Source organism: Callionymus lyra, chromosome 2 (assembly GCF_982586985.1).
Source record: "Callionymus lyra chromosome 2, fCalLyr1.hap1.1, whole genome shotgun sequence".
Classification (NCBI taxonomy): domain Eukaryota; kingdom Metazoa; phylum Chordata; class Actinopteri; order Syngnathiformes; family Callionymidae; genus Callionymus; species Callionymus lyra.
In genome coordinates, this window is record NC_141819.1 from 43,900,471 (window position 1) to 43,924,605 (window position 24,135).

Below are 24,135 nucleotides of genomic sequence, written 5' to 3' on the forward strand. Positions count from 1 at the left end.
CAGTTGGTTGTTTGGGAGTGGGCTGAAGAGTTAGCATCAGGGCGCTACAATTGATATTCATGCAAAGTGAAAAACACAAATCGATATGTAAAATGAGATTAGATAACAATTATGTACTAAAGAATGTGACTTAAGAATCTTCCAATTCCCACCAAGAATGACTCACTGAATATAACATAAAATCTCACGTTGCATTATTCAAATTTAAAGTTTTGTTGGATCTTTGATTGGTTTTGTGCAGTGCAGTGCAGTTACCTTTGGAATAGAAGATTATTAGTGAGTAGAATGTTAAAGTTAAACTGTTGAAACAGGATGGGGCTCAGACTTCATTTGCATTCTCTGTCTTCTCAGGGCACCGTTACCTTCTCCTGCTCCGAGTCGACCTCAGTGGCTGTGACCTTCATAAACTCCCAGAGTGTTCTCCAGCTTCCGGCGCCACTGTCCTTACAGTCCGTCTGGGTGGCTCTGGAGCTGAGGACCTGGAACAGTGAGGGACTGATCTTGACCTTTGACCTGGCAGAGCAGCAGGGCAGATTGTGGCTGCACCTCAGTGAGGCTAAACTTCACCTGCGGATCAGAAAAGTGGACAAGAGTTTGTTGGAGCTCAGTGCAGGTCAGTACTTTTAACTCACTAACTTATGAATCAACTATTTTATGTTACGTCTACAATAAAGAAACTAACTAGCTTACATAGCAACAGAAAAAAGTATTTGAGATCACTTTAAATCTACAGAAAATTCAAGATTTATGAGTGTATTATGAATATTAAAGGAATAAAGTGATTATAAGAAATAGATTTGATTGAGCATTCAAATGTAAATCTTGTAAAGATAAATGAATGCTATATATTTGGATAAATCTTTTTTTTAAATTAAATTAATAAAGATACATATGCAACTTTTTTTTAAATATGACTTAACGATATAAAGTACTATAAAAAAAACAACATTCAGATTGTTTCACATCTGTGTTTTGACGAAAGTAAAATAATTGTGTTCATCTTGATTAAATGGATAAAATTTAGGAAAAAGACCTAAAAAATATATATATTTAATCTGTATTTTGTCTGGTCAGGTTCCAATTTGAACGACGGTCAGTGGCATTCTGTGGAGCTCAAATGGAGGCCAGACCACCTGACCATTGTTGTGGACAAAGACGAAGCCACAACTGCTCAAGCCAACATCCCTCTTCCTTTGACAGACACTCAGCTTTTTTTCGGAGGTAAAATAGAAACCCCTTCATTCTTTATTACCTGCTTTATCTATTTCTTAACGCCTCTTTTTTCCTTATGCTTAAAAAACACATTTTAATTCTGGTTTGGTGAAAGACTGAAAGACAAGATCATTTTTTTGTGGTCCCTCAGTACCTTCTCATCTTGTAATATGAAACAGAATCTCTCTGTGGCTCTCCACTAAGTCCGCCCGAGGAGATGAAGAGAGAAGATGGCCATGAATGTGAGCAGAACCTTAGGGCCGTCTGAAATGTGAAATATTTAGTTTCGCTGACGGGGCCGTTATTATTGAGTGTTTAAGCCTGTTATGGCTTTCAGGTAATAATTATCCTTAGATCTTCTTCTGAAGTCCCCCCCCCCCACACACACACATCTCCACTCCTAAACTCTTCACATTCTCTTCGCTCCACATTTCCTCTCTTTGATGTACTTTTTCTTCTTTCCTTCTTAAAATATTCTTCAGCCCTCACTTTAATTTGCTCTGCATTCAAGTCAGATGAATTCCAGAAAGTAAATGTTTAACAAGCAGTATTTGACAAGGGTGTCTTCAACCTCCCAGCTTTTGAAATTAAAATTGTTTCACAAAGTTAGAAGAACATGGTTGTTACGTCTACAGAGGTTGAATGCAGAGGGACAAAGTCCAGATCTGGGACCCGGATGACCCGCACAAGTCCTTTAGTATGGATAACTTGACAGTGATAACCACATCTGGTCCTGGGTACAGGTGGCTCCTTCTTGAACAGCTCACATGGGCAAATATGCTTCAAGTAAGCAGATTTGTGTAGAGGTAGAGGGAGAACACTAGAGAAAGAAGCTTCCAGGGAAGGTACGGTACCACTGGCACCATGGTCAAGTTTAAAAATCTTTGGCCGATTCCACGAAAATGAAAGTTCATGGGTTATCTGAACCATTCAATAACCTCAGGTAAAGCAAGGCAGAAGGCAAACCACCAGTGCAATTTCACTTCGCTCTGACATGGTGTTAAAAACGGAGTCAACCAAGCAAGTCCTGGAACTGTAACTCAGACTTTTTATTTATTTTTATTCATAGTCTTTTGGCTCAAAATTTAGTTTAGGACAAAATTTAGTCACTAGTATAGGTTTAGTTGACGAAATATTATAATCAAACCAAACGGAAATAATTAGTAATTATAGATTTAACTTTGTATTGACAGCAAACATTTATTTGCCCATAATAATTTTAAATCAGCGATGCTAGTGCAAGGCTAAAATGCCATCAGGTCGGCTCTCTATTAGTATCGGAAGTATTGAAAAGAGAAAAAAAGTTATTCAGCAGTTACAGCTGGCCCATAGAGGGCGCTGGGTCGCCACCCACCCAATGATGTGGCTGTATTTTTTATTTTGTAATCTTTTTTATATTCTATTTTATTCATTATTATTTATTCTTTTTTAGTTTGAACATAATCATTAACAGTGAGGAGTCTGTATGTTTGCAGAACTCTTCACACTGATTTGCTTTGATTCACATTCTGCTTCGTCATTCGTCATTGCCAGTCTATCTGGGGTGTGGGGTCGCCTTTAGAATAGCCCATCAGTGACCTCACGTTTATGTAACTCAGCCAGTCATATGATACTGATGCCAGTATGATTTTGGGTGCTGGAAAAGCGACCCCTATTGTTACAATACATAACGGTAAATGTTCATGTTATCTCACCAGATTAATTAGCTCACTTGATAGTGCTCTACACTTGTGAATCTTAAGGACGTGAGTTTGATCCCTGCTTCCAACCAGTTTTTTTTATTAGATTACATTTTTTGCAGCATCTTTCTGTGTGATAATGATTAGTTGGTAGAAATCATCTCTTATGTATTGGTGCATATGAAGGGTTTTTAGTAATTCTATATTTTTTTATATTTTCTTTTAGATAATTTGGTGTATTTGTATTGGGTACCAGTGCACTGGATGGACAGCAGCAGCTCGTCATGCTTGGTTTGGAATGTCAGTATAAGTCTGCGTAAAAGAGCCCCACCTAAAAAATAATTCACTAGCCGTCACTGCTATCCAGTGCAGTTTACTGGAACACTTTTTGTTTCTCCTCACTCTCTAGCCATTAGGGTCATCTGAGGTCTTTTGTAGCTGTAGCCTGTGATAAAGAAAAAACACTTGTACATTTATTTTCTTGATCAAAAGGTACTTTTAGCTTTACAGTACTGCGGTGGTGCGATACAATCATAGCATTCCGATTGGTTTCAGAGCCTCCAACCGCCCACACCGTACCTTGATAATTAATTGATTGGATTGACGGCGGAGGGGGGTAGCAAAAGACTGGGAAAAATCACCAGACTATGAGATTTATTTCACTAAATAATTGATAAAGGTCATATTTTGACGAGCATCATTACTCAGCAATGTTTCACTGACTCGTAAGCATAAGCTAAGCAGGTGACCTTGTCAGGTGAGTTAATGTTTGTTGTGAAAAAACAATACTTACAGGATGTGACATTTTGGAACCAGTTCCATTAATCTCAATCCCTTTTTCACATGCTTACCAGTTCAGGTATTTCACAGTGTCTTGACTCCATATGCCCCTTCAAATTTGTGAAGTTTTTCCTGTTTTTAAGTTATTACTTTAAGTTCACATCTGTCTGAAGTCTCGGTGACAAGAGGTCACTGCTTTGTTTATACAATGATTCCCTTGGAGGTGGAGACTTCCAGGATTGATGACGCATGGTTACAAACCTCAATACTGTACAATCAAAGCAGAGTGGGTATGGTTATGGTAAACGAGATTTAATCTTCAGGAAAAACAAAGTGTTTTCAGTGTACGGGGCTTAAGCACATTTTCTAATGTAAATACAATATTTTAATTAAAAAATAGTTTTGTACAAACACATACACACAGACACATACTGATGGGTACAATAGAGGTCCAACATTAATTTAAGATAATTTAAATCAACACATGATTTGCCCTTTAATGACATGAAAAACAGGATGGTTTTCACTGATGCAGTGTCCATCAGAATCCGAATCGGATACTTTTATCATCATGCAAGTACCTTCCAAGTACTGAGGACTGCCAGTATTCCAAAAACGATTTTATAAAAATAAATAAAGACAAAATAAAATAAACTTCTGTTTTTTTCCCTTCAATGTAATTTATGTTGTGATTCAAAAACAAATAAACTAGAAAAACCTGTTTGTGACTTTTGTCTATCAACTTTCCGGAATTTATTTTTAGTCACCATCAAAAAAAAAATTAATAATAGTAATAAACACCTATAATACATTTTGTTCACAGTTTACTATGATGTTCTTTTCCTTTTGGCTGCTCCATTCAGGGGTCGATACAGCGAATCAACCTCCTCCCTGTCCTCTGTATGCCCCTCTCTCACACCAACTAGCTCTTTCACTACATCCGTAAACCTTCTCTTTGGTCTTCCTCTAGACCTCTTACCTGGCAGTTCCAACCCCATCATCCTTCTACCAATATACTCACTATCCCTCCTCTGTACATGACCAAACCATCAATCTAACATGAGCTGTTCCATCTTCGTCACTCCCAAACAGAACCTCAACATCTTCATCTCTGCTACCTCCAGCTCTGCTTCTTGCCTTTCCCTCAGTGTCACTGTCTCCAGACCATAATGCATCACTGGTCTCACCATGATTCAGTTTTGTGGTCTTTTTGTTTTCTCTTTGTAACTAAAACTTGTTTTTTGTATGATGTCAAATGTTATGAAAAAAAAGCTTTGTGAGATGTTTTTTTCATAGATATGTACTATAAACAAGTGACCAAGCTAATAAGGGCGACCTCTCATCTGTTGTGCAACTGATCCAAGAGATGATGTTGTGTGATGTGAGTTGGTGTGACACCTTCGTCTTCTCATCGCTTGTTCTAAACAGATCATGGTAAGACGCGTGTCTGGGGCTCTGATGCGGGGATGCATTTGTCACAACCATGTTAAAAAAGTTGCTGCAGCGTCCTCCTCTGAGCTCCGGAATGGTAAGAGACAATAAGCAGTGAGTCATGCTCCTCGGCTGAGTTGCTGCGGGGTGTCAAACTGTGCCTGATGAGCCGGCTGTAATCAGACTAATGCACAACCTGCGGCTGGAATAATGTATTTGGCCACTCGCTGCCATCCAGCGTGAATATCTGATGGAGACGTGGAGATAGTTCACCCTGTGTAGCAGCATCTTCCAACGAAAGGACTCAAACGAGGGCAGAGGAATTCCAAAATCAGTTTGGAGTCTTATCACGCTACGGGAAGTGGAAACTCTGCTGCTGGATAAATGTGAAGATGCAGCTCCTTTAAACTGTCAGCTGTTACTGTGGAAGTTAAGATGAGCATAAATATCTGAGCCCAGAGGTTGTAGCGTTGAGTCTTTGAAACACTACAAACTATACAACTGTGTATGTTTTACTATTTCCACATCAAACTACATTTATTGAACCCCCCTATCACGTTAACCCTTCTAACCCCTTGCCCTTCCTTTAGTAACCATTTTTACCGATCAATCAACAACGAAACCATTATCCACCATCATTTCAATCAAACATATCTTTAAGCTGCAAATGATCTCAGTGTGTGCATGTTTGTGTGTTTTGTGTAGGTGAATGTTTGTTTGAGTGTATGGGTGGTATGTGTGTATGTATGTATTGGGGTGGTGTCACCTGTTTGTTTCGCGGTGGTTTTTATGTTTTTTTTATGTAGTGTGTGTCTATGTGTTGAAGCGGTATGTGTTTGTTTATGTATGGGGGGGGATGTATCTGTAAATCAGTCAGATTTCAAGCTAAAACTACTGGAAAGTTAATACAAACCTACAATCAAGTGTTGGAGCTCCATCAACAGCACAGGGGTCCCCAGACGGTTTTTCATCCAAAGACCAGTTTAATAGTGACATTATTTTCACAGACCCACCTTCTGATGAACTCTGAATGATCTGGTTCCCTGGGCTGGTTTCTCTCAACAAGATGTCAAAATCACAGGCCAATTTTTTTTTTTCTATGCGGCCCTGTATCAAATCTCAAACCAGTACCAGGCGGATGGTTTGACAGCACTTCTGAAAATGTTTTTTCTTCCTCAGGTTGTCCAGTTCCAGGTGGTCATGTGCAGTGTTGGAATCCTTTCCCCACATTCCAGGGATGTTTGAGACATTTAACTCTGGACAACCAGACTGTTGACCTCATCAAGGTGCAGCAAAGGATGCTGGGGAATTACAGCCATCTTCAGATTGACACCTGTGGCATCATTGACAGGTAAACTGCTCAGACAAAAAAAAAGTGTAATTTGAATATCTTTGTGTATTGAGTGTGAATGACAATGTCCTCAATAATATCACGAGAAACTATCTTTGTAAGAAAATTCCATTCATCTTTTCTACAGACGAGCACAATTTCTCTTCCCCCCGAAGTTTAAACTCATGACAGACCAGAAATATCTCTGAACATTTTTCACTTGAAAATAAAAGCTTCTTTGTCTCAGGACGCTTTGATTGAAGCCTCCACAGAGAGATTCATCAGACGGAAGAGCTGAAAGACTTTGTCTTGTTATCCTTGACCTTGTGGAAGTGTGAAGGTTTCTCTTTTTCTTCAGGTGCTCGCCCAGTCTGTGTGAACACAGCGGGAAGTGCACACAGTCCTGGACCGACTTCAGCTGTAACTGTTCCCACAGCGGCTACCGAGGAGCAACATGCCACACATGTGAGTTCCCTGAGCTACTTGCATCTGGACCTGTTAATCAATTTGAATTGTATGTGATCTTTTATATCTCACATGCACAAAGTTTGGCCAAATACAATCCTTTTACTCAATATATACGGTCATTTACTTTTCTTTTTTTATATAATCGAATTCACTTAATGTTCCTAGATCCCTCTTAATCAAATACAAAATTGAAAGTTTTGTAACATCAATAAATGTTTTTAAATCATATTTATATGTTCTGCTATTGTTCAACCTTTGTGTTATCTCAGGGTCAAGGTGACCCAAAGGCCCAAAAACAAATGTGGTTTGTGGTATCCCTTGTGTGGCCTCTGGGTCAAGATGAACGACGATCATTTTTGCCATTTTGTTTAATTACCATTGATTGATTACTTAAAAAATAAAACGTCAAAACATGTAAAAAAATAGAAATAAAATGCTTGACCTGACCAAAATGGGTCCCCTCCATGTCGCCTGCTTACTTCAAAATAACATAACATCCATTTTTTCTTTCTTTCTTTTTAACTGTGAACTTCAGTTCCATGAATAAGCTCTTTAGTTATTAATTCAGGTGCAACAGGGAGTTTTGAGTTTTCATTTTGAAATATTTAAGAGTGATGAATGTTAATGATTAGCTAGCTTGAAAATGATTGGGAAAACAATGTAAAATTGTATTTGACAATGGAAATAGCGCAGCCAAGTGGATATAACATAATATAACATTACATACAACATACATTTACTTTTCTGAGTATGTTGAGGCCAGTAGTGAATGCATTACAGGCTCTGACGCTACTGCTCAATTCAAACCTCTTTTGTGACAGTTTTAGTCCAAAAGATTAAGGGAGAACAATCCATCCAAAATATGAACCCAGCAGAATGAATTAGTCAAAACTTAAAACCATTTATTTTCAAGAGACAAAAAGGGTGTATTCCCTACAGTTCTTTGTTTAGGTCTTTTCTATCCTAATTCATAATTTCCCTTTTTTAATTAACTTGCTTTATTTGGGAAAAAGGAAAGAGATTAGTTCGACTTGCTTAAATTAGAGAGTAAATTACAATTCAGTTTAATTTTCTAGTATTGAAGGTGTTTATTTATGCTTTCTGTGGATGGTGGTGCCAAGGGATACTGGTTTTAGGCTGAATGTGAAGTAATTAATTACCTACTGCAGTCAGAGAGGCTTGTTTATGCTCCTATAAAAACAAGTCATTTTTTTAAACTTTTACTGGAACGATTCTTGTATTTTAGTGAGTCTTCAATCTGAGATGAGATTCATTAAATTACCATGACTCACAGAATCGAGTCACACACTGCCATGTAAGTCTAGTAATTATTAATGAAGGAATTACAAATAATGAGAGCTGTATCCTTTTACGAAACATTAAAGCGAGGCAGAACACCAAAATCTTGGAGGAAATAACCATTTGTTACTCTTGTGGACTTAAAAGTTAATCCTTCGAAATATTTACTTAATCTCTATGACTATACATCTTCTTTATGGAAATGTTAATTAGACAACTCTAAATAGGGACCATTGTTAGGTCTCACATCTCTAGCCTGGGGCATGGCCGCAAGAATTGTCCAGGGTTAGAAATGTGCGTCTTGACTAATTGTACTCAACCTGTGTAGAGTCACTTATTCTTAGAGCATGTTTCTCCACAGCCTCCTATGAGCAGTCATGTGAGGTTTACAAGCATCGGGGAAACACTTCAGGCCTTTACTTCATTGACGTGGATGGAAGTGGGCCAATCAGACCTCAGCTTGTCTTTTGCAACATAACAGGTGAAGGGTTGTCTCGATAACAAGACAGCTGACTGCCAAAATGACATAAAACATGAATCCGCTTTCTCTCCCAGACGAGTCCTGGACGGTGGTCCGGCACAATAGCTCAGAATTGACCAGACTGCATTCTCCCCAGGACAACATTCAAGTTTCAATTAACTTTGATTATGGTGCAGAAGAAGAGCAGCTGACTCGGATCATAAGCCAATCACAGCACTGCGAGCAAGAATTGTCATATTATTGCAGGAAGTCCCGCCTCCACAACACTGCAGGTAGTATATATAGCCAAGTGTGTATTTTGTCTGGAAAACACATTGGTGAGAATCCTAGTACTGCTTTATTTTGTGAAAAATCCCACCTTGAAACTATGAGTTCCTACTTTGTACGAAAATGTAATCGCATTGATAGAATATATGCGTTCCAAATCATTACATTATAGCAAGTACAGAACAGAACAACAATGAACATGTGACAACCTAATCATTTTGATTGTAAGTAAGGACACATTAATGTAGGAAAATAGAAGAGCTAGTCACAGTTAATGATGATAAGTAGTTTGGGAGGACAATCAAAGGGATGGCGTGTATGCTAGTGTGCAGCAAGTTAAGTAAGTAAGTTGGTATGAAGTAAAATCATTCAGGTAATAGAAATAAATACACTGATAAGGTAACGTGGACCTTCCTATTCCATTAGAATGAGGTAGCTTGGTACATACTCCAGAGACAAGGGAAATATTTAGTTGTGTGAGTATGAATCGTAGGTAAAAAAAAATGGAAATCTTATCACTAAGACAGATGGAATGAATGAAAGTGACTTTGAAGTAAAGTAGTTAAGTATGATGGCAGGAGAACGACAGATGAGTAGGCACGCAAGTGGGTAGAAATGTAAATTTAGGATGGTAGAAAGAAGAACATGAATATTAAAGTATTTTGGTAGGAAGGGTAGGTTGGTTGCTGGGTAATAAAAAAAGACACGCATTAAAAAATAATTGTTTGCCGTAAACGTGTATCAAGCTTGTGGTTGATGTGTTTCAGAGGGGACACCGCTCAGCTGGTGGGTGGGAGGGCCGAGTCCCGGTGAGATCCAAACCCACTGGGGCGGGGCTCAGCCAGGCAGCAGCAGCTGTTCCTGTGGCGTGCGAGGAAACTGTCTTGACCCTCACCACTACTGCAACTGTGACATGGATTATGACCGATGGTAAGAGATTTATGCCTCACTTGTTCCCTTTTAAAATGCACTTGTGTTTTTTTTTTCTCTAAACAAAACAGTTAAGAAACAATTTAAAAAACAATCAGGTCAGTCTTTTCTTCTGCACAGAACCAAAATCTTGTTATTCAAGGCATTACTCAGCTACTCTCTATTTAGTCATTCTACAGCTCTGTGACCAATTTCTCTAAATAATTCTGCATTTATCTTCAGCTGGAGAAACATCCTCCACTTTACCACGTCTGATTTCATAGCTGCCGAATCGCCTTCTGATACATTGCAGTGTGCCTTTCCAAAAAAATTTCTAAGCTTTCTTTTTTCCATCCCATACAAGGACCAACGATTCAGGATTCCTGACACAAAAGGAGACTCTCCCTGTCAGGTTCCTGGTTATTGGTGACCTCCAGCGTCCTGACTCAGAGGCCAGTTATAAGGTGGGACCCCTCCGTTGTCATGGAGACAGTAAGTGCTGTTGATTTCAACACTTCTTTCAGGGAAACAGACTATAGATTGTATGGAATCTTAGATAAAATATATGCCCTAAAAATGGGCCAGTACCAGATTTGTTTTGTTAATAAAAGGGGCAAATTGCACCATTTTTGAGAAGTGACAAGATGATTGGTTGGACAGAGATAAAGAATACCTTGTTTAATGGTTTAATAGTGATGGAAATTAATCAGAGAGCTGTAAAGAGGATCTTGTTAGAGTAACCGTTACTTTTGTTTACTCTTGTTCAGGCTTTGGCATATCGTGCCTACGACATTCACACAACACATACCATACACAAACAGATTTTCTGCTTGTGTAAACCAAGGTTAACCTAGCTGTGAACTAGAAATGGCTAGAAAACAAATTCCTGCTCTTGGCCTGGACACTTAGACCAGGGTAACCTGGGTTAGGTTGATGCTTAAAATTAGAAATGGAGATCAACACAGCTTTATCCTTGGAACAATAGTTTGTCGACTGATTCCATGTTAAAAAAAACAACTATCAAATATATTTCTCATTTACAATTATTCTCCCTTAAACTAGCTCTTCCTTACATTCTCATTAACTGTTATGACACATTTTGCTAATGTATTGGAAAGAAGATGGTCGACCTAACTATTGATGTTCTATTAAATGTAAACATAAACAACATCAAACCTTGAATGCACTCAGGGAAAAGGCCAACTTTTATAAACATTAGGCTCCTGCTGTACTTTTAATTTACCAGTCATAAGTTATAAGTTATCAGTTAAACTTGGCCCCACAAACATCACTAGACAATGGAAAACATTTTTCTTATGTGAATTTTTTTCATGTTGATATGAAAGAAGAATTACTGCTAGAGATCAAAAGTTCAAATCCAAACTGTACAAACCAGAAAGCATGGCCTAATTATACACAATTTGTGTGTCGTTAAAAAAGAAAAATTAGACAACAGGCCGCTTTAAACATAGTAAAACAGCTTGTATTCTCTGTCATAATTTGAATTTGATGTATGATTATGTTTTTGACTTGTAATCTTTTTAAAACAAAAAAGAAACATCTGCATGTTAATGGTTTTGTATTGGTCACAGAAAACTGTTTTGTTATATTCAATCAATGTAAATACAAATGATTAATTAATGATAATTAAAACTGCTCATAAGTTTGCCTCCAGTTCACCAAATAATAACCCAATTACGACCACAAGATCAATCAAACAGCGAGTTAATCGTTTGCTAATTAGCAGCATCATCCTTTGTCTGCTGTGAAGAGTGTGCAGCTTAATTCTGACGATCCATTCTCTTTATGAGTCCATGAGAGTCTCTGTTTGTTTACAGAGAGCTTCTGGAACGCAGCGTTTTTTGACACAGAGACCTCATACCTTCACTTCCCCACTTTCAACGGCGAGCTGAATGCCGACATTTCCTTCCTGTTCAAGACAACTTCGTCCTCTGGAGTTTTCCTGGAGAACCTTGGTATCAAAGATTTCATCAGGATTGAACTCAGCTGTGAGTAGATAAAAATAATAATATGGTCTATCGGGGCGCATAGTGGATGAATGACTCCGTCTATTGTCTTATAAATAGGGATTGGTATCTATGAGACAATTTCTGATACTTTACTACAGATGGAAAGTAAGATTGTTCTAAATCTGGTGCATCCATCTTTTTAATGTAACTGCACATTGTCCTTTTAAAATAAAATGAATAAATAAACCATACTTTTCCCGACATCAAACAACTTTTATGCCCCTAAAATAATATTGTTCACGTTTGGGTGCTTCGACAGATCACTCATGCTCTACAACCCTCAGAAAAAGGATTTTGGGGATAGAATGAGTTTTGTCTATTTTCTCTGCAGCTTCCACTGAGGTTGTCTTCTCCTTTGATGTTGGCAATGGACCACTGGTTGTCACCGTGACGACAACTATCCCGCTTAACGACAACCGCTGGCACACTGTACAAGCTGAGAGGAATGTGAAGGAGGCGTCGCTTCGTGTGGACAACTTCCCTGTCGCCACGCGTGTAGCGCCGAGCGATGGTCACGTTCATTTGCAGCTCAACAGCCAAATGTTCATTGGTGAGGAAATCTTCTCATTTATTAATTTTTTTTACATTTTTTAATTTAATTATTTATTTGATTTAAAAATGTTCTCACAAATGCTCTTTCTTTTCTTATTAACCAACATGAGATTCTCAAACGTTATTGTGATAGTGTATATTTTGTTTGATATGAAATAACTGATGACCTGCCAATATTAAATGGCAGCCTATGTCAACAAAACTATAATCATGATTTTTTTTGATTTATGAACTTTAGAAGGGCTGACAACACATCAATTGTGTTTGTGAATTAGAATGGAAGATCAGAGACATATTCCCTTAACCCACAAGGTTACATGAAGTATACAATATGTCCGTAACTTCTTTATTGTGTTTTACATTTGTTTATGTTAATAAAATTAAATGCAGTGTCTACATGGATTAAGGATTGTACGTGTTTGACCTTTTTCCCAGAACTGTTTCGTTTATATTCCTTTTTATATTTATATTATATATTTATATTTCGTTTATTTACCTTGTTATATAGATTATGTGAAGAGCAGCAGAATTATTGAAGCTCATTTGCTGCTAAAAGATGTCGAGTGGCACTTGATGCTTTTCTTAATTTATCGTAACTGTCAGTCCTACACAAAAAAACCACAGGGCCTGCCACCAATGCAGATACTGCAGGAAAAAAGAAAATCCTGTTAATAAGCCGCAGGAGCACCAGGGTTCAAGTCCCTTTGTCTCTCCATCTCATTCAAAACTTGAAGGCTTTTAGAGAAATTAAACCACTGTAGCCGGAGTTCAATGAAACCCTCTCAAATCCAGGAGTATGAGGGCGCCGTCCATCAGCCTTGGGGGATTTAAAACATAAGATCGGAACAATGCGTTTGTGGCCTTGATGACATCATTACCATGAGTCATTGAAGTTCAAGAGTTCTCACAAAAGTAGCTTCTGCCTTTGCTGATCTGGCATGTCATGATAAATATGCCATGTTTTAGTAAAAAACAAAAACACTCACACAAGCAGATTGGGACCACGGGTATTATGTTCTGTATCAATCCAAGGTACGTAATTTAAAAAAATCTACTTGAATTTGAAAAATGCATTATTTCTGAATACGATTTGCACAACCAAAGCTTTCAAATAAAAACATTATGTGCAACCGGAATATTCATCAGAGAGCAATCCGAACGATCGGGACCTTGCCAATGGACCATGAGCCGTGCCAGATTCTGTTCATGTCCATTTTAAAACACAACATGAACTTTGGAACACAAAATGGTTGAACTGATATCCTGGTCAGATTTTTCTTTTGGACCTATATTTATGCAACCTTTTTTGTGGTTGTCTGTGGAGAATGAAATTTACTTGCAAATAACAAGATATTGCTATAACTGTTTCGAAATGTAAGGAAAATGTAAATGCTCCAAGTTTCTCATCCCTGACAGGAGGAACAGCATCTCGACAGAAAGGCTTCCTGGGCTGCATTCGCGCTCTGCAACTCAATGGCGTCACTCTGGACCTCGAGTCTAGGGCTAAGATCACACCTGGAGTCCGGCCTGGCTGTCCAGGCCACTGTAGCAGCTACAGCCCACTTTGCCAGAACCAGGGTCGCTGTGTTGAACGAGCTAGAGGCTTCTCCTGCGACTGCAGTCGGTCAGCCTTTACTGGAGCCTTCTGCCATCAAGGTATTGAAAAATGTGGTTCTAATGTTGGTCTTCTCTTGGTTGTCTCTGCCCTGTGCTTAACAAGTTAAGTGAAAGTGGGGACAGTAGGGCCATGACATGGATGTCAAAGGACGCTTAAGTCTGCCACTGTAAATCTAGGCATATAAGATAAAAATCATTAGAGTTAGTTAAGGCACGACAGTGAAAAGTGATTAAAAGCATTACCATCAAGATAGTACTGTAGTGACTGGATCCTAGTGAAGGGGTGGAAGGGGTTATGGGTGTTAAACAAAGATATATCGAGTTGATGCACAGCTTCTCTGTGTGAATGGTACTTTCACCAACCTCCTGAATGCCATACAAAATGTTCGGGTTGCGTAACTGATGATTATAGTCAAATTGCGACTTCTGGAAGCGCATACGCCTCCTTGTTATTTTGAAATGATTGCAGCTTACTGCTTAAATGAGACTCTTTAACTCTTGAAGAAACCAGTGTTTGCTGTTTGTCCTCTAGCTCTCTGGTGAAGGACTTTCTCTACATCTTCTCCTACGCTGATTCATTTTAACAGTATATTGACTTTCAAGACTTTTTGAGGGGCCTGTTGATTTTCAGGCAAGTAGAATCTTTAAGATAACGACCACGGTGCTTGACCTTGGTTTAACATTCTCATTATGACGCGCTCAGATAGCAGAGTGGTAGGTTTGACGTCCAAGAGCGAGACAGTCAGCCAGGGACACGGTCTGTGGACTGAAGGATGATCTTCCGTAAGCTCCTCTCATTATTGGAAGGTCGACACAAAGTTATTGTTGGAGCACCAAGGCCACATTTTGCTGAAGCCATGAATTAAGCTTGTGTCTGCCATAATGATAAAATAATGTTACTGTCTGTATTTTGCCTAGACGCATTAATTGAACGCTAAAATTTAAAACATTTAATCACTTCTGAGTGAAATAGATTTCAATCTCAGTGAATACTACCTCTTATTGTGCAAACTTTTTTTTCAACAACCTAACTAATAATGATTTTGAACATTGTATTTTTGTTTTGCTTGTTGATTATTGAAGTATGTTATTAGAGAAAAATATAATATGAATAATAAGATAAAATATGTTATACTGTTGCTTTTCCACAGGTTACAAGTTCAGTACAATGTGTAACCCAGGTTATATTGACTTATAAATAGCTGCACATTTCTCAATTAGGTTTAGTTTGTTTTAAAAAAAAAATACACCACAATAACAATGAATGGAATCCTCTAGTGTGACATGCCCACTTCATCTCAGAACATAGGCTGTACTTTAATCGGCCCCTATGGAAGGAATAACTCAAATATCACCACAGGCCTAAAGATGAACTCTTCTCATTCCAGAGATCTCAGCCAACTTCCAGAAGACGACTTCGATAACCTATGTCTTCCCGGAGCCCTCGGACCTGATTCACACCTTCAGCAAGCCTTCCTCGATCTACTCTGAGGTGACTTTGAGAGCCGAGAGCATCTCCCTTAGCTTCAGGACCAGTCTGACTCCCACCACCCTGCTCTACGTCAGCTCCTTTTCTGGAGAATATCTGCTGCTGCTCCTTAATGGACTGGGTGAGTTATTTTTGAAGATTTAGGTACCTTTTTTAAGTCAAGATTGTAGAACTTCTGACTAACCGTTGTGTTATTTCAGGCTCAAGGTGACTTGAAGGCCCGAAAACAAATGTAATTGTTTTATCCCTTCTGTTGCTTTGGGGTCAAGGTGAACGACCTCCCTGGCTGCAATGAATAGATATGCAGTGGTGGAGGTTGTTCATTTTGACCCAAAAGCAACACAATGGATAAAACAATCACATGTGTGTTTGGCCTTTGACATAACACAAGGGTAAATTAAAAAAGGAAAAATTAAAAGATGGAGAATCAATTTCAGGAATTCTTCAGTTATTGATGAAGCTTATCCTGTTTGTATTAATAAACCTTTGAAAGATTTTGAATGTTTTCTTTTTAAAGAAAACAAGTAGTATTTTACAAGTAGTTTATTGAAGCACAGCTGTAGGACCTCAACTGTAGGACCTCCTCCAGAAGAATTGTGCGGTCCATTAAACCAGTAGAATAAGATCGACCACACATCAAGTTTCTCTCAATCCAATTGTTAGGCACCACAATTTTTTTTTTCATTGTATCTTATCAGTACATAAGAGCTGCCTCAGTTACTAACAGATTTTTTCTTGCCTGAATCCGAATCTGAGTATATTTGCTACTTCAGCAATTTTAAAGTTCCACTTTGAACTAACACTCACTTGAACACAATGAATACCCAAAAAATGTGGCTTGCACCCTGCCAGAAGTGACACTAGAGGGAGGGCTGACCAGTTAAACCAGTCGCAACCCACGTTATGTGCACAACATATGTGCTGCCCTTTAAAAAAATTTACTTTAGAATCAATGTTTTCAGATTTGAGAAATGAAAAGTGCGTTGGCCACACAAAATGGCATTAAAGTAAAATATTTGAATAGGATCATATTAATTAGACCATAAACTATTGCTGAAGTTTTCATTAGCGGTCTCTTGAGGGAATTGGCCACTCAGGCCAAACCAGCCCACTGTTTAAGTGAAGTGTAACTGTGAAGTGCTATTTGTTGCTCATGTTTTTGACTGCACTTCAGGGCCTACACGGCTAAACCTGTGATTACAGCACTGAGTCATTTTGCTCCTTTTTTTCAGGTGAGTTGGAGTTGAGGTACAGGTTGCACAGCAGCAGAGACAGGGACGTGTTTCATAGCAGAGACTTGAATTTGGCAGACGGACAACTGCATGCAGTGGCAATCAGAAGACAGTCACAGACCGTCTACATTCAGGTACACACACAGATGACTCTCCAATGTTGCATCATATAAATTTCTGAATCTATCTGAACCTTAGCCGCTGTTCAGTGAACCTTGTCAATTATCAACAGAATTGACACTGTTATGGAAGCTGGCATTTTAGATTCTAATTTTGTTAGGCACTATGAGACCGTTGTTAGCACCACCAGACCAAGGGGAATTTACAAGTGATGGGCCGATGACGCTTCATGAAGCAGTGTCATATTTTTCACAGGACAGTAGGGTGCGCCAACTGCTTAAAAATGATGTGAGGTTTCAATAGAATAGATTTAAAAACTATATAGATAATAGAGCAATGAGTGACTTCTCATGACCTATGGAAATAAGGTCACTGCTTCAAGAAGCTGCATCAGCCCGTCACTAGAATTTAAAACAGCAGCAAAGGCTTTACCACCGAACCATCAAAAAGAAACGGCTGAAAAAGAAGAAACAAATTCAGCCTTATGCTCTTTGCATAGCGTTGGTTGAAATGATCATCCACCTTGTTCTCAGGTATAACAAGCACACACAAAATGCATTCAAGTAAAATGATGGTGGATAACTAAAAGTACTGTGGTGCTTTGACTTACAAGTTTAAATTGTCCCATCACTGAAATTACTTTTGTGTGATCAATGTTTCCTATTAGATTGCATTAAAATTGCATTTAAACCCAACAAACCTGCTACAGAAACTTCTACCTTAAAAAAAAAAAGAATTGTATACATGCAAAAAAAAGAAAACGCTAGTTTTATTATGTATTATTGTATTTTGGCTTTTATAGTTACTTTACCCTATAAACATTGCTTTTGTAGGCCCCCCTTGTCACTAACCTTTATTCAAGCCCTCAACTTGAGTGGCTTATTTTAGAAGTTGTGCTATTTTAATGGAGATTACTTTTCTGATAAACAACATTCCTGTGTGATTTTGAGACACATCTACATCACCTTTGTTTATTTTACCAAAAGCATCATAACAACCAGCAACCATAGCATTGTAAGAGAGCGAACCTTATCTTATAAGAAGTCCCAGTCTTCACAATGTTAAAAGATATAGCAGGTGTTTTGCTGTAGCTCTTATCGGCCTTCTGAATCCGAACTTGTATCTTTAAGATTTAAAGCAATTTGACACAAAACATGAATGATTCCTTAAAACATATGAAACGTTCATACATTACATTTTTTGGTTAAATTATTTTTAAATCATCTGTTTACAAAGTTCTATGACCTTCACTAAATTGCTGTGTGTGATGTATTATCTAATTAGTTACACATCACAAATAAAGTGTAAAGAGAAATCTTGTACTTTTTCCTGTTAGATTGATGACACAGCAGAAGAAAAGTTCAGCTTGACATCTGGTGCAGAATTCAACAGCATCAAATCAATCACTCTTGGGAGAATTTTCGGTAAGTCTGGCCCTCAACTACACAATAACAACCCTGAGACACTGATGATTGTCGTATTGCAGCCTTCTGCTGTTTTCTATGCATTATAAGAATGCAGGAGATTAAGTGTCTGGCAAAACAGGATCCTTTTACGGATTGAAGACAGAGAAACGAAATTAACAATATGGGTTTTTGACTAGAAGGTTTTGAAATTCTAAGGTCTGGAGTGGAATCACCAACAACAGGAAAAAACAGAGGTTACACATGTTTTTTTAGAGAACAACTATAACAAATTAAATTAGATTTCCACAAAGAATTATCCAGAATCGTCAGTGTCCATATCACAGTCCAACTTAACTTTATGCATACCACAAACCGGGTGGAGAACAAACTATGGAAAACTGAAAAACAAAGAGTGCGGTGGTCAGGTAAAAACACACGAAAAAAAACATAACAAAAAGCAGGCACAGATATTGGGAGAACTAAAAACAACAAAGAGAGGAACTCCAGAAAGTCGAACAGGACGATAATTCGTTGAAAAATTCTATATAAAGAAGATTGTAATCTGGTGCCTGTTGCTGGTAAAAGTGTGGCTTAAAACTATAAACAATAGAAAAGGTATGTTACACTCACAGTCTCAGTTCATGGAAATTTGCAATTTTGACATAAATAGAACCATTTAACTTTTCTTTCTCTGTATGCAAAATCACACTCAGACTGATGTTTGGCCTGCCTGAGCACTAATACAGACTGCAACAGTACCAATTTTTATAAATTTATTTTGGAATAAAAGGGCATTTTGTTTAACGCAAAAACACACAAAAGAAACAACAAAGAACAAGTCAAACTTGCCCTCACCATCCTCCCACTCACCAAGTTTTGTCAAATTTACAAATGTGAAGCTTGAATTTTGGAGTGTTTTTGGTTTGAGGTCCAATTGTAAGTTGTTGTTTTTTTAACATAGTATATGCAGACAATACTGTCTGTTCAAACTATATGCCTCTTAGTTTGCCTAAGAGAGCTGGGGGAAATTTCTGAGGATAAGTATGGGCCTGCTTCTTACTTTGATATGTGAGTTTGAAAGCAAAAACATCATTAGCCACTTTGATCAACAAGATGTCTAAAGAGTGAGGAGGCACATCAGAATGATGTGAACAGTGGGAAGACAGAGAGGATAGATTTGTCTGCTTGAGAAAAAAATAGGCTAAAAAGATTTTCAGAAGCTAATATGAGAACAAACATTCTGTTTTTTGAAGACAATCACTGAGAATCAGTCGCTAAATTAAATGGGTCAAACATTTTTGGCCTGTAACTGGCCTATTTCTAAGCTCCCTTTCTTGTCCAAGATCTTGGAGAAGGTGGTGTCTGAGCAGCTGTCTTTGTTCCTGGATCAGAGCGACATCCATGAGAAGTTTCAGTCTGGCTTCCGTAAACATCACTCTACGGAGACAGCTTTACTGAAAGTGTCCAGTGACATCATGATGTCGGCTGACTCTGGTAAAATCACTGTTCAGGTTCTTTTGGATCTGTCCTCAGCCTTTGACACAGTTGATCACCAGATCCTGTTGAGAAGACTGAGGGATGAAGTGGGACTGTCTGGGTCTGTGTTAGAATGGTTCTCATCTTACCTTTCTGGGCGCAGTTTAAGTGTATCTGCCAATCAAATGAGGTCTGAATCGGCAGATCTGTTTTGTGGAGTCCCTCAAGGTTCTGTTCTGGGTCCTTTATTGTTTTTGCTGTACTTGATTCCCCTCGGTAAAATCATTCAGAGATTTCCAGATGTTTCTTATCACATTTTTGCTGATGACATCCAGCTCTACTGCTCTTTTGATCCAACTGAGCCCCAAAGGCTGAACAGCTTAGTCAATTGTTTGCTAGAAATCAAACAATGACTGAGTGAAAACACTCTACAGCTAAATGTGGACAAAACTGAAACACTGGTGATTGCTCCTGATGATAAGATTCCAGGGTTGAGTCAGTACTTGGGTGACTTAGGTCAGTCTGTCAAACTGAGCCTGAGAAACCTGGGTGTTGTATTTGATAAAGACATGTCTCTTGTTCGAAATTGCAGAAAACTGACCAGAAACTGTTTCCTTCAACTGAGAAAAATCTCTAAACTTAGGAAAATGTTGTCGGAACATGATCTGGAGCTTGTAATCCATGCGTTTGTTTCTTCTCGTCTGGACTATTGTAACAGTTTGTTTTCATGTCTTAACAAGAAGGAGTTGTCTCGCCTGCAGTTGATTCAGAACTCTGCAGCGAGAATTCTAACCCGCTCAAGTAGAAAAACTCACATTTTTCCGATCCTTAAAACTCTTCACTGGCTTCCAGTTTCTCTCAGGATCAACTTTAAAATTCTGGTTCTTACTTTCAGAGCTATTCATTGTCAGGCTCCTCCTTACATCACTGATCTGATCCAGCCTTACACCCCAGCTCGGGCTCTGAGGTCTGTGGATCAAAATCTACTTATGGTTCCATGCACACGACTCAGGACCAGAGGAGAGAAATCTTTTCAGGCTGTTGCTCCTAAGCTTTGGAACAATCTTCCTCTCTCTTTGCGCTTGATGGAGTCTACTGACTCCTTTAAGAAACATCTTAAGACGTTTCTATTTGTTCAGGCTTTTCCTTGATTTTCTGGAACTCCTGTGTTGTTCTCAGTATTATCTTGATCTTTAAAGTGTATATCCTTTTTTGAGTATTGTTTTGTTTGTTTAAGCGCTTTGTGACCCTGGTCTGGAAAAGCGCTATATAAAAAAATATTACTTACTTACTTACTTACTTACTAACCTTTAGTCGACATGAGGTTGAGTAGATTTGAATTTGGTGTGAACTAACCCTTTTAGTCATTACAACGTTACCGCTTTACTAACTACCTTTAAATGATGAGTTGATGATCAGTGAGGACTGCAACAGAAACTCTCATCAGCACTCAATCATTTTTATATTTTTAAAACCATCATCATAGACAACTCTCCTCCAAACTTTCCCCGTGACATATGTGTGTGCTCAGTCAAAAATTCATTTCGACCTCAAGTAAATAAACTAAATAGCTTGTAGTAAATAAATTAAGACATACTTCCACAGAGGTTCAGTGGTATAGACTGATGTGGAGCTAAATATTGGATCAGGTAGTAGCAGTTCTGTATTTTATGAATTAGAATAGACTTGAGTGCTTTCTTTGATTTTGGTAGGCAGTGTTGGAACCAGCACCCTCTCCTCTTATCATCAGCTGTTCTTTTCAACATTCAAAAAAAGTTTGAATCGTCAAATGACGATCACATTTTTTTTTTAAATGGTTCACTGGTATAAATTAAAAAAAAAAAATAATGTATTTATTTTCTAAGGTATTGAACATATATATCCATGTTTCCCCATACTTGGAACACAGTCACAGCATCTAGGTTGAATAAGGAACAAGTCTGCAACTGCCTTCAAATTCTTTAACCCAACAGACTGAAACAGTCTTGTATTGATTCATCTCCACCTCACAGACTGTGCTTCCATTACTCATTTACTAAGAAGTCACTAAAACCTGCCTTATGTTAATGCACAACTTCACTGGTAAAATTGGTCTGCATTATGTCCTCACATCCTTAACCATGTTTAGTTCAAATAGTGTAAATATTTCACACATCTATAGCAGATCAAGGGTACTATTAAGTTTTTTATTGAAACTTACAAACAATCTCCCTTTTGGGGGGTTGAAAGACATCACTTTGAAAGTCCTAACTGGTTTTCAGACACAACTCCAATCTTACCTAGAAAACATTTGTGTTGGATCTACTAGCTAAGCAGTTAAGACTCAGCCATGTTCATCCCTAATGGGTTTCCCTGTGTGAAGTAGACTATTCTCTGTTTCATTGGCAGCTAGAAACCAGTAAAGATGCTCTACTGCCACCTACTGGATCAGAGCTTGGCTCAGTCGACAATTCAGGGAAATTTAAATAAAAGAAATACATGAAATATAGGAATAAGTACATATTTTATTTTGATAAATAAAGACTCAGCATCAGACATGACCTCTGTCCTCACCCAAGCACAAGAGTGGGTTTGAGAGACGTGTTAAGTTCTGGCACAAGAGATGATGTTGTTTACCACCAACGCTTGAAAAGTACTCATAATTTGTGTTTGAAAACTTTTATCTCTTTAAAGCTGAGCTACAACTGCAAGTGGCTCTATCGTCAGTCGAGAAGCTTCAACAGCTGTTAGGATAATAACCAGAGAAAAGGTCCCTCACTCTGTATGCTAATGAGGCAACAGTGAAAAGAACAAATTACTCAGAAGATTGGAGTCAACACCCCGTGTTTCACAGTAACAGCCAATAATCCTCGGCTAATGTGGAAGAGGTCAGACTGGACCAGGAAGTCAGTCTGCAAGCCTGCTTCAAAGTAGATACAGAATCCTCAAGGGAAACGTAAAATAACTTGAACTGTGGTGCAAAGAAAAAAAACATTCACAAAGCATATAACGTTTGAGAAATGATTATACCGATAATGATTATTATCAGAACATATAACATGTGAAGTAAGATGACCTTCTATATAACTATTAGTAGCTTGGATTGAAATCAATTTAACTTAAAATATGTTTTAAAAAATCTTTCTAACAAATATTTATATATGTTATAATATTGTTATAATGTTACCATAACATGTGATCATTGTTGTAATACCAATCATCACCAAGCTCCCAGGCTCTAGAGGAAGAGTGGAGAGGCACAGAATCCATGTTGCTTGAAGTCCAGTGTGAAGTTTCCACAGTCAGTAATGATTTATGGAGCCATGACATCTGCTGGTGTTGGTCCACTGTGTTTACTGAAGTGCACAGTCAACATAACCATCTACCAGGAAATCTTAGAGCACTTCATGTTTACTTCTGCTGACAAGCTTTATGAAGATGCTGATTTAATTTTCCAGCAGGACTTGGCACCTGCCCACACTGACAAAGGTACCAAGGTGGTGTTACTGTGCAAACTCACCTGATCTAAACCCCGTAGAGAATCTGTGGAGAATTGTCAAGAGGAAGATGAGATACACCAGACCCAACCATGCAGATGACCTAAAGGCTGCTATCAACCTGGGCTTCGATTACACCTGAGCAGTGCCACACGCTGATCACTTCCATGCCACGCTGCATTGATGCAGTAATTCATGCAAAAGGAGGCCCAGAATTTTGAGATGTACCTGTATATTACAACAATTATTACATTTTATGGTAACATTATAACAATATTATAACATATATAAATATAATATGCAAAAAGATACAAGTGTCATCAGTTGCAGTGAAAATAATGTCATTTCTGTTCTTTTTTTTAAATCCAGGCTAACAGATATATAATTACATTTGACAATTTCAACACCAGGAGAAAAACTACTGTGATCCTAGATGTTTTGAAACCTCCCATTGGTTTTTGCTGTGTTGTCATGAGACTTAAATTGTGTTAGGCCGTGAGACGATTCCCCCACAGAGATGGACGTCACTTGCTATCTGTCCTGTCATCCATCAGCATAGCTAATGGCCTTGTAAAAAGGAGAGACACAAAATTCCACAGAGGTCCACTAAGAAGTGATGGTATAAACTGATGTGGAGCGAAAGAGTGGATGCTAGGTAGTAGTAGACACATCAGTCTGTCTGAATATCAACTCTTACTTTGACTGTGTTGATATATTTAGTGATGCTCAAGTTCAGTCAAGACTCTTTAAAGAAAAGCTGCATATTAACTGTTTAGAATGAGTCCTATACCAGGGAGCAAGTATGATTTGTGGAATCCCCAGATCCCAGTAATTCACTTCCGTTCCTGAGGAGACCTTGTACACAGGAATTGTCCATAACT

General features: G+C 38.2%; 1 protein-coding gene across 2 annotated transcripts in view; it reads left to right on the forward strand.

Annotated features, from left to right (window-relative positions):
* The window catches only part of LOC148087214 (contactin-associated protein-like 4), a 64,459-nt gene that overhangs the window by 34,551 nt on the left and 5,773 nt on the right, over positions 1-24,135 (forward strand). Inside the window, exons 8-21 of one of the 2 annotated variants that reach the window (XM_087785411.1) lie at positions 352-613; positions 1,075-1,221; positions 6,282-6,453; positions 6,791-6,897; positions 8,561-8,680; positions 8,755-8,952; positions 9,715-9,877; positions 10,221-10,348; positions 11,695-11,865; positions 12,218-12,436; positions 13,855-14,094; positions 15,444-15,665; positions 16,777-16,910; positions 18,233-18,320. In XM_087785411.1, coding sequence (XP_087641537.1) covers positions 352-613; positions 1,075-1,221; positions 6,282-6,453; positions 6,791-6,897; positions 8,561-8,680; positions 8,755-8,952; positions 9,715-9,877; positions 10,221-10,348; positions 11,695-11,865; positions 12,218-12,436; positions 13,855-14,094; positions 15,444-15,665; positions 16,777-16,910; positions 18,233-18,320 — 2,371 coding nt within the window. Of the gene's footprint in view, positions 1-351; positions 614-1,074; positions 1,222-6,281; positions 6,454-6,790; positions 6,898-8,560; positions 8,681-8,754; positions 8,953-9,714; positions 9,878-10,220; positions 10,353-11,694; positions 11,866-12,217; positions 12,437-13,854; positions 14,095-15,443; positions 15,666-16,776; positions 16,911-18,232; positions 18,321-24,135 lie in introns of both variants that reach the window. The other variant, XM_087785410.1, reaches the window with a different exon arrangement.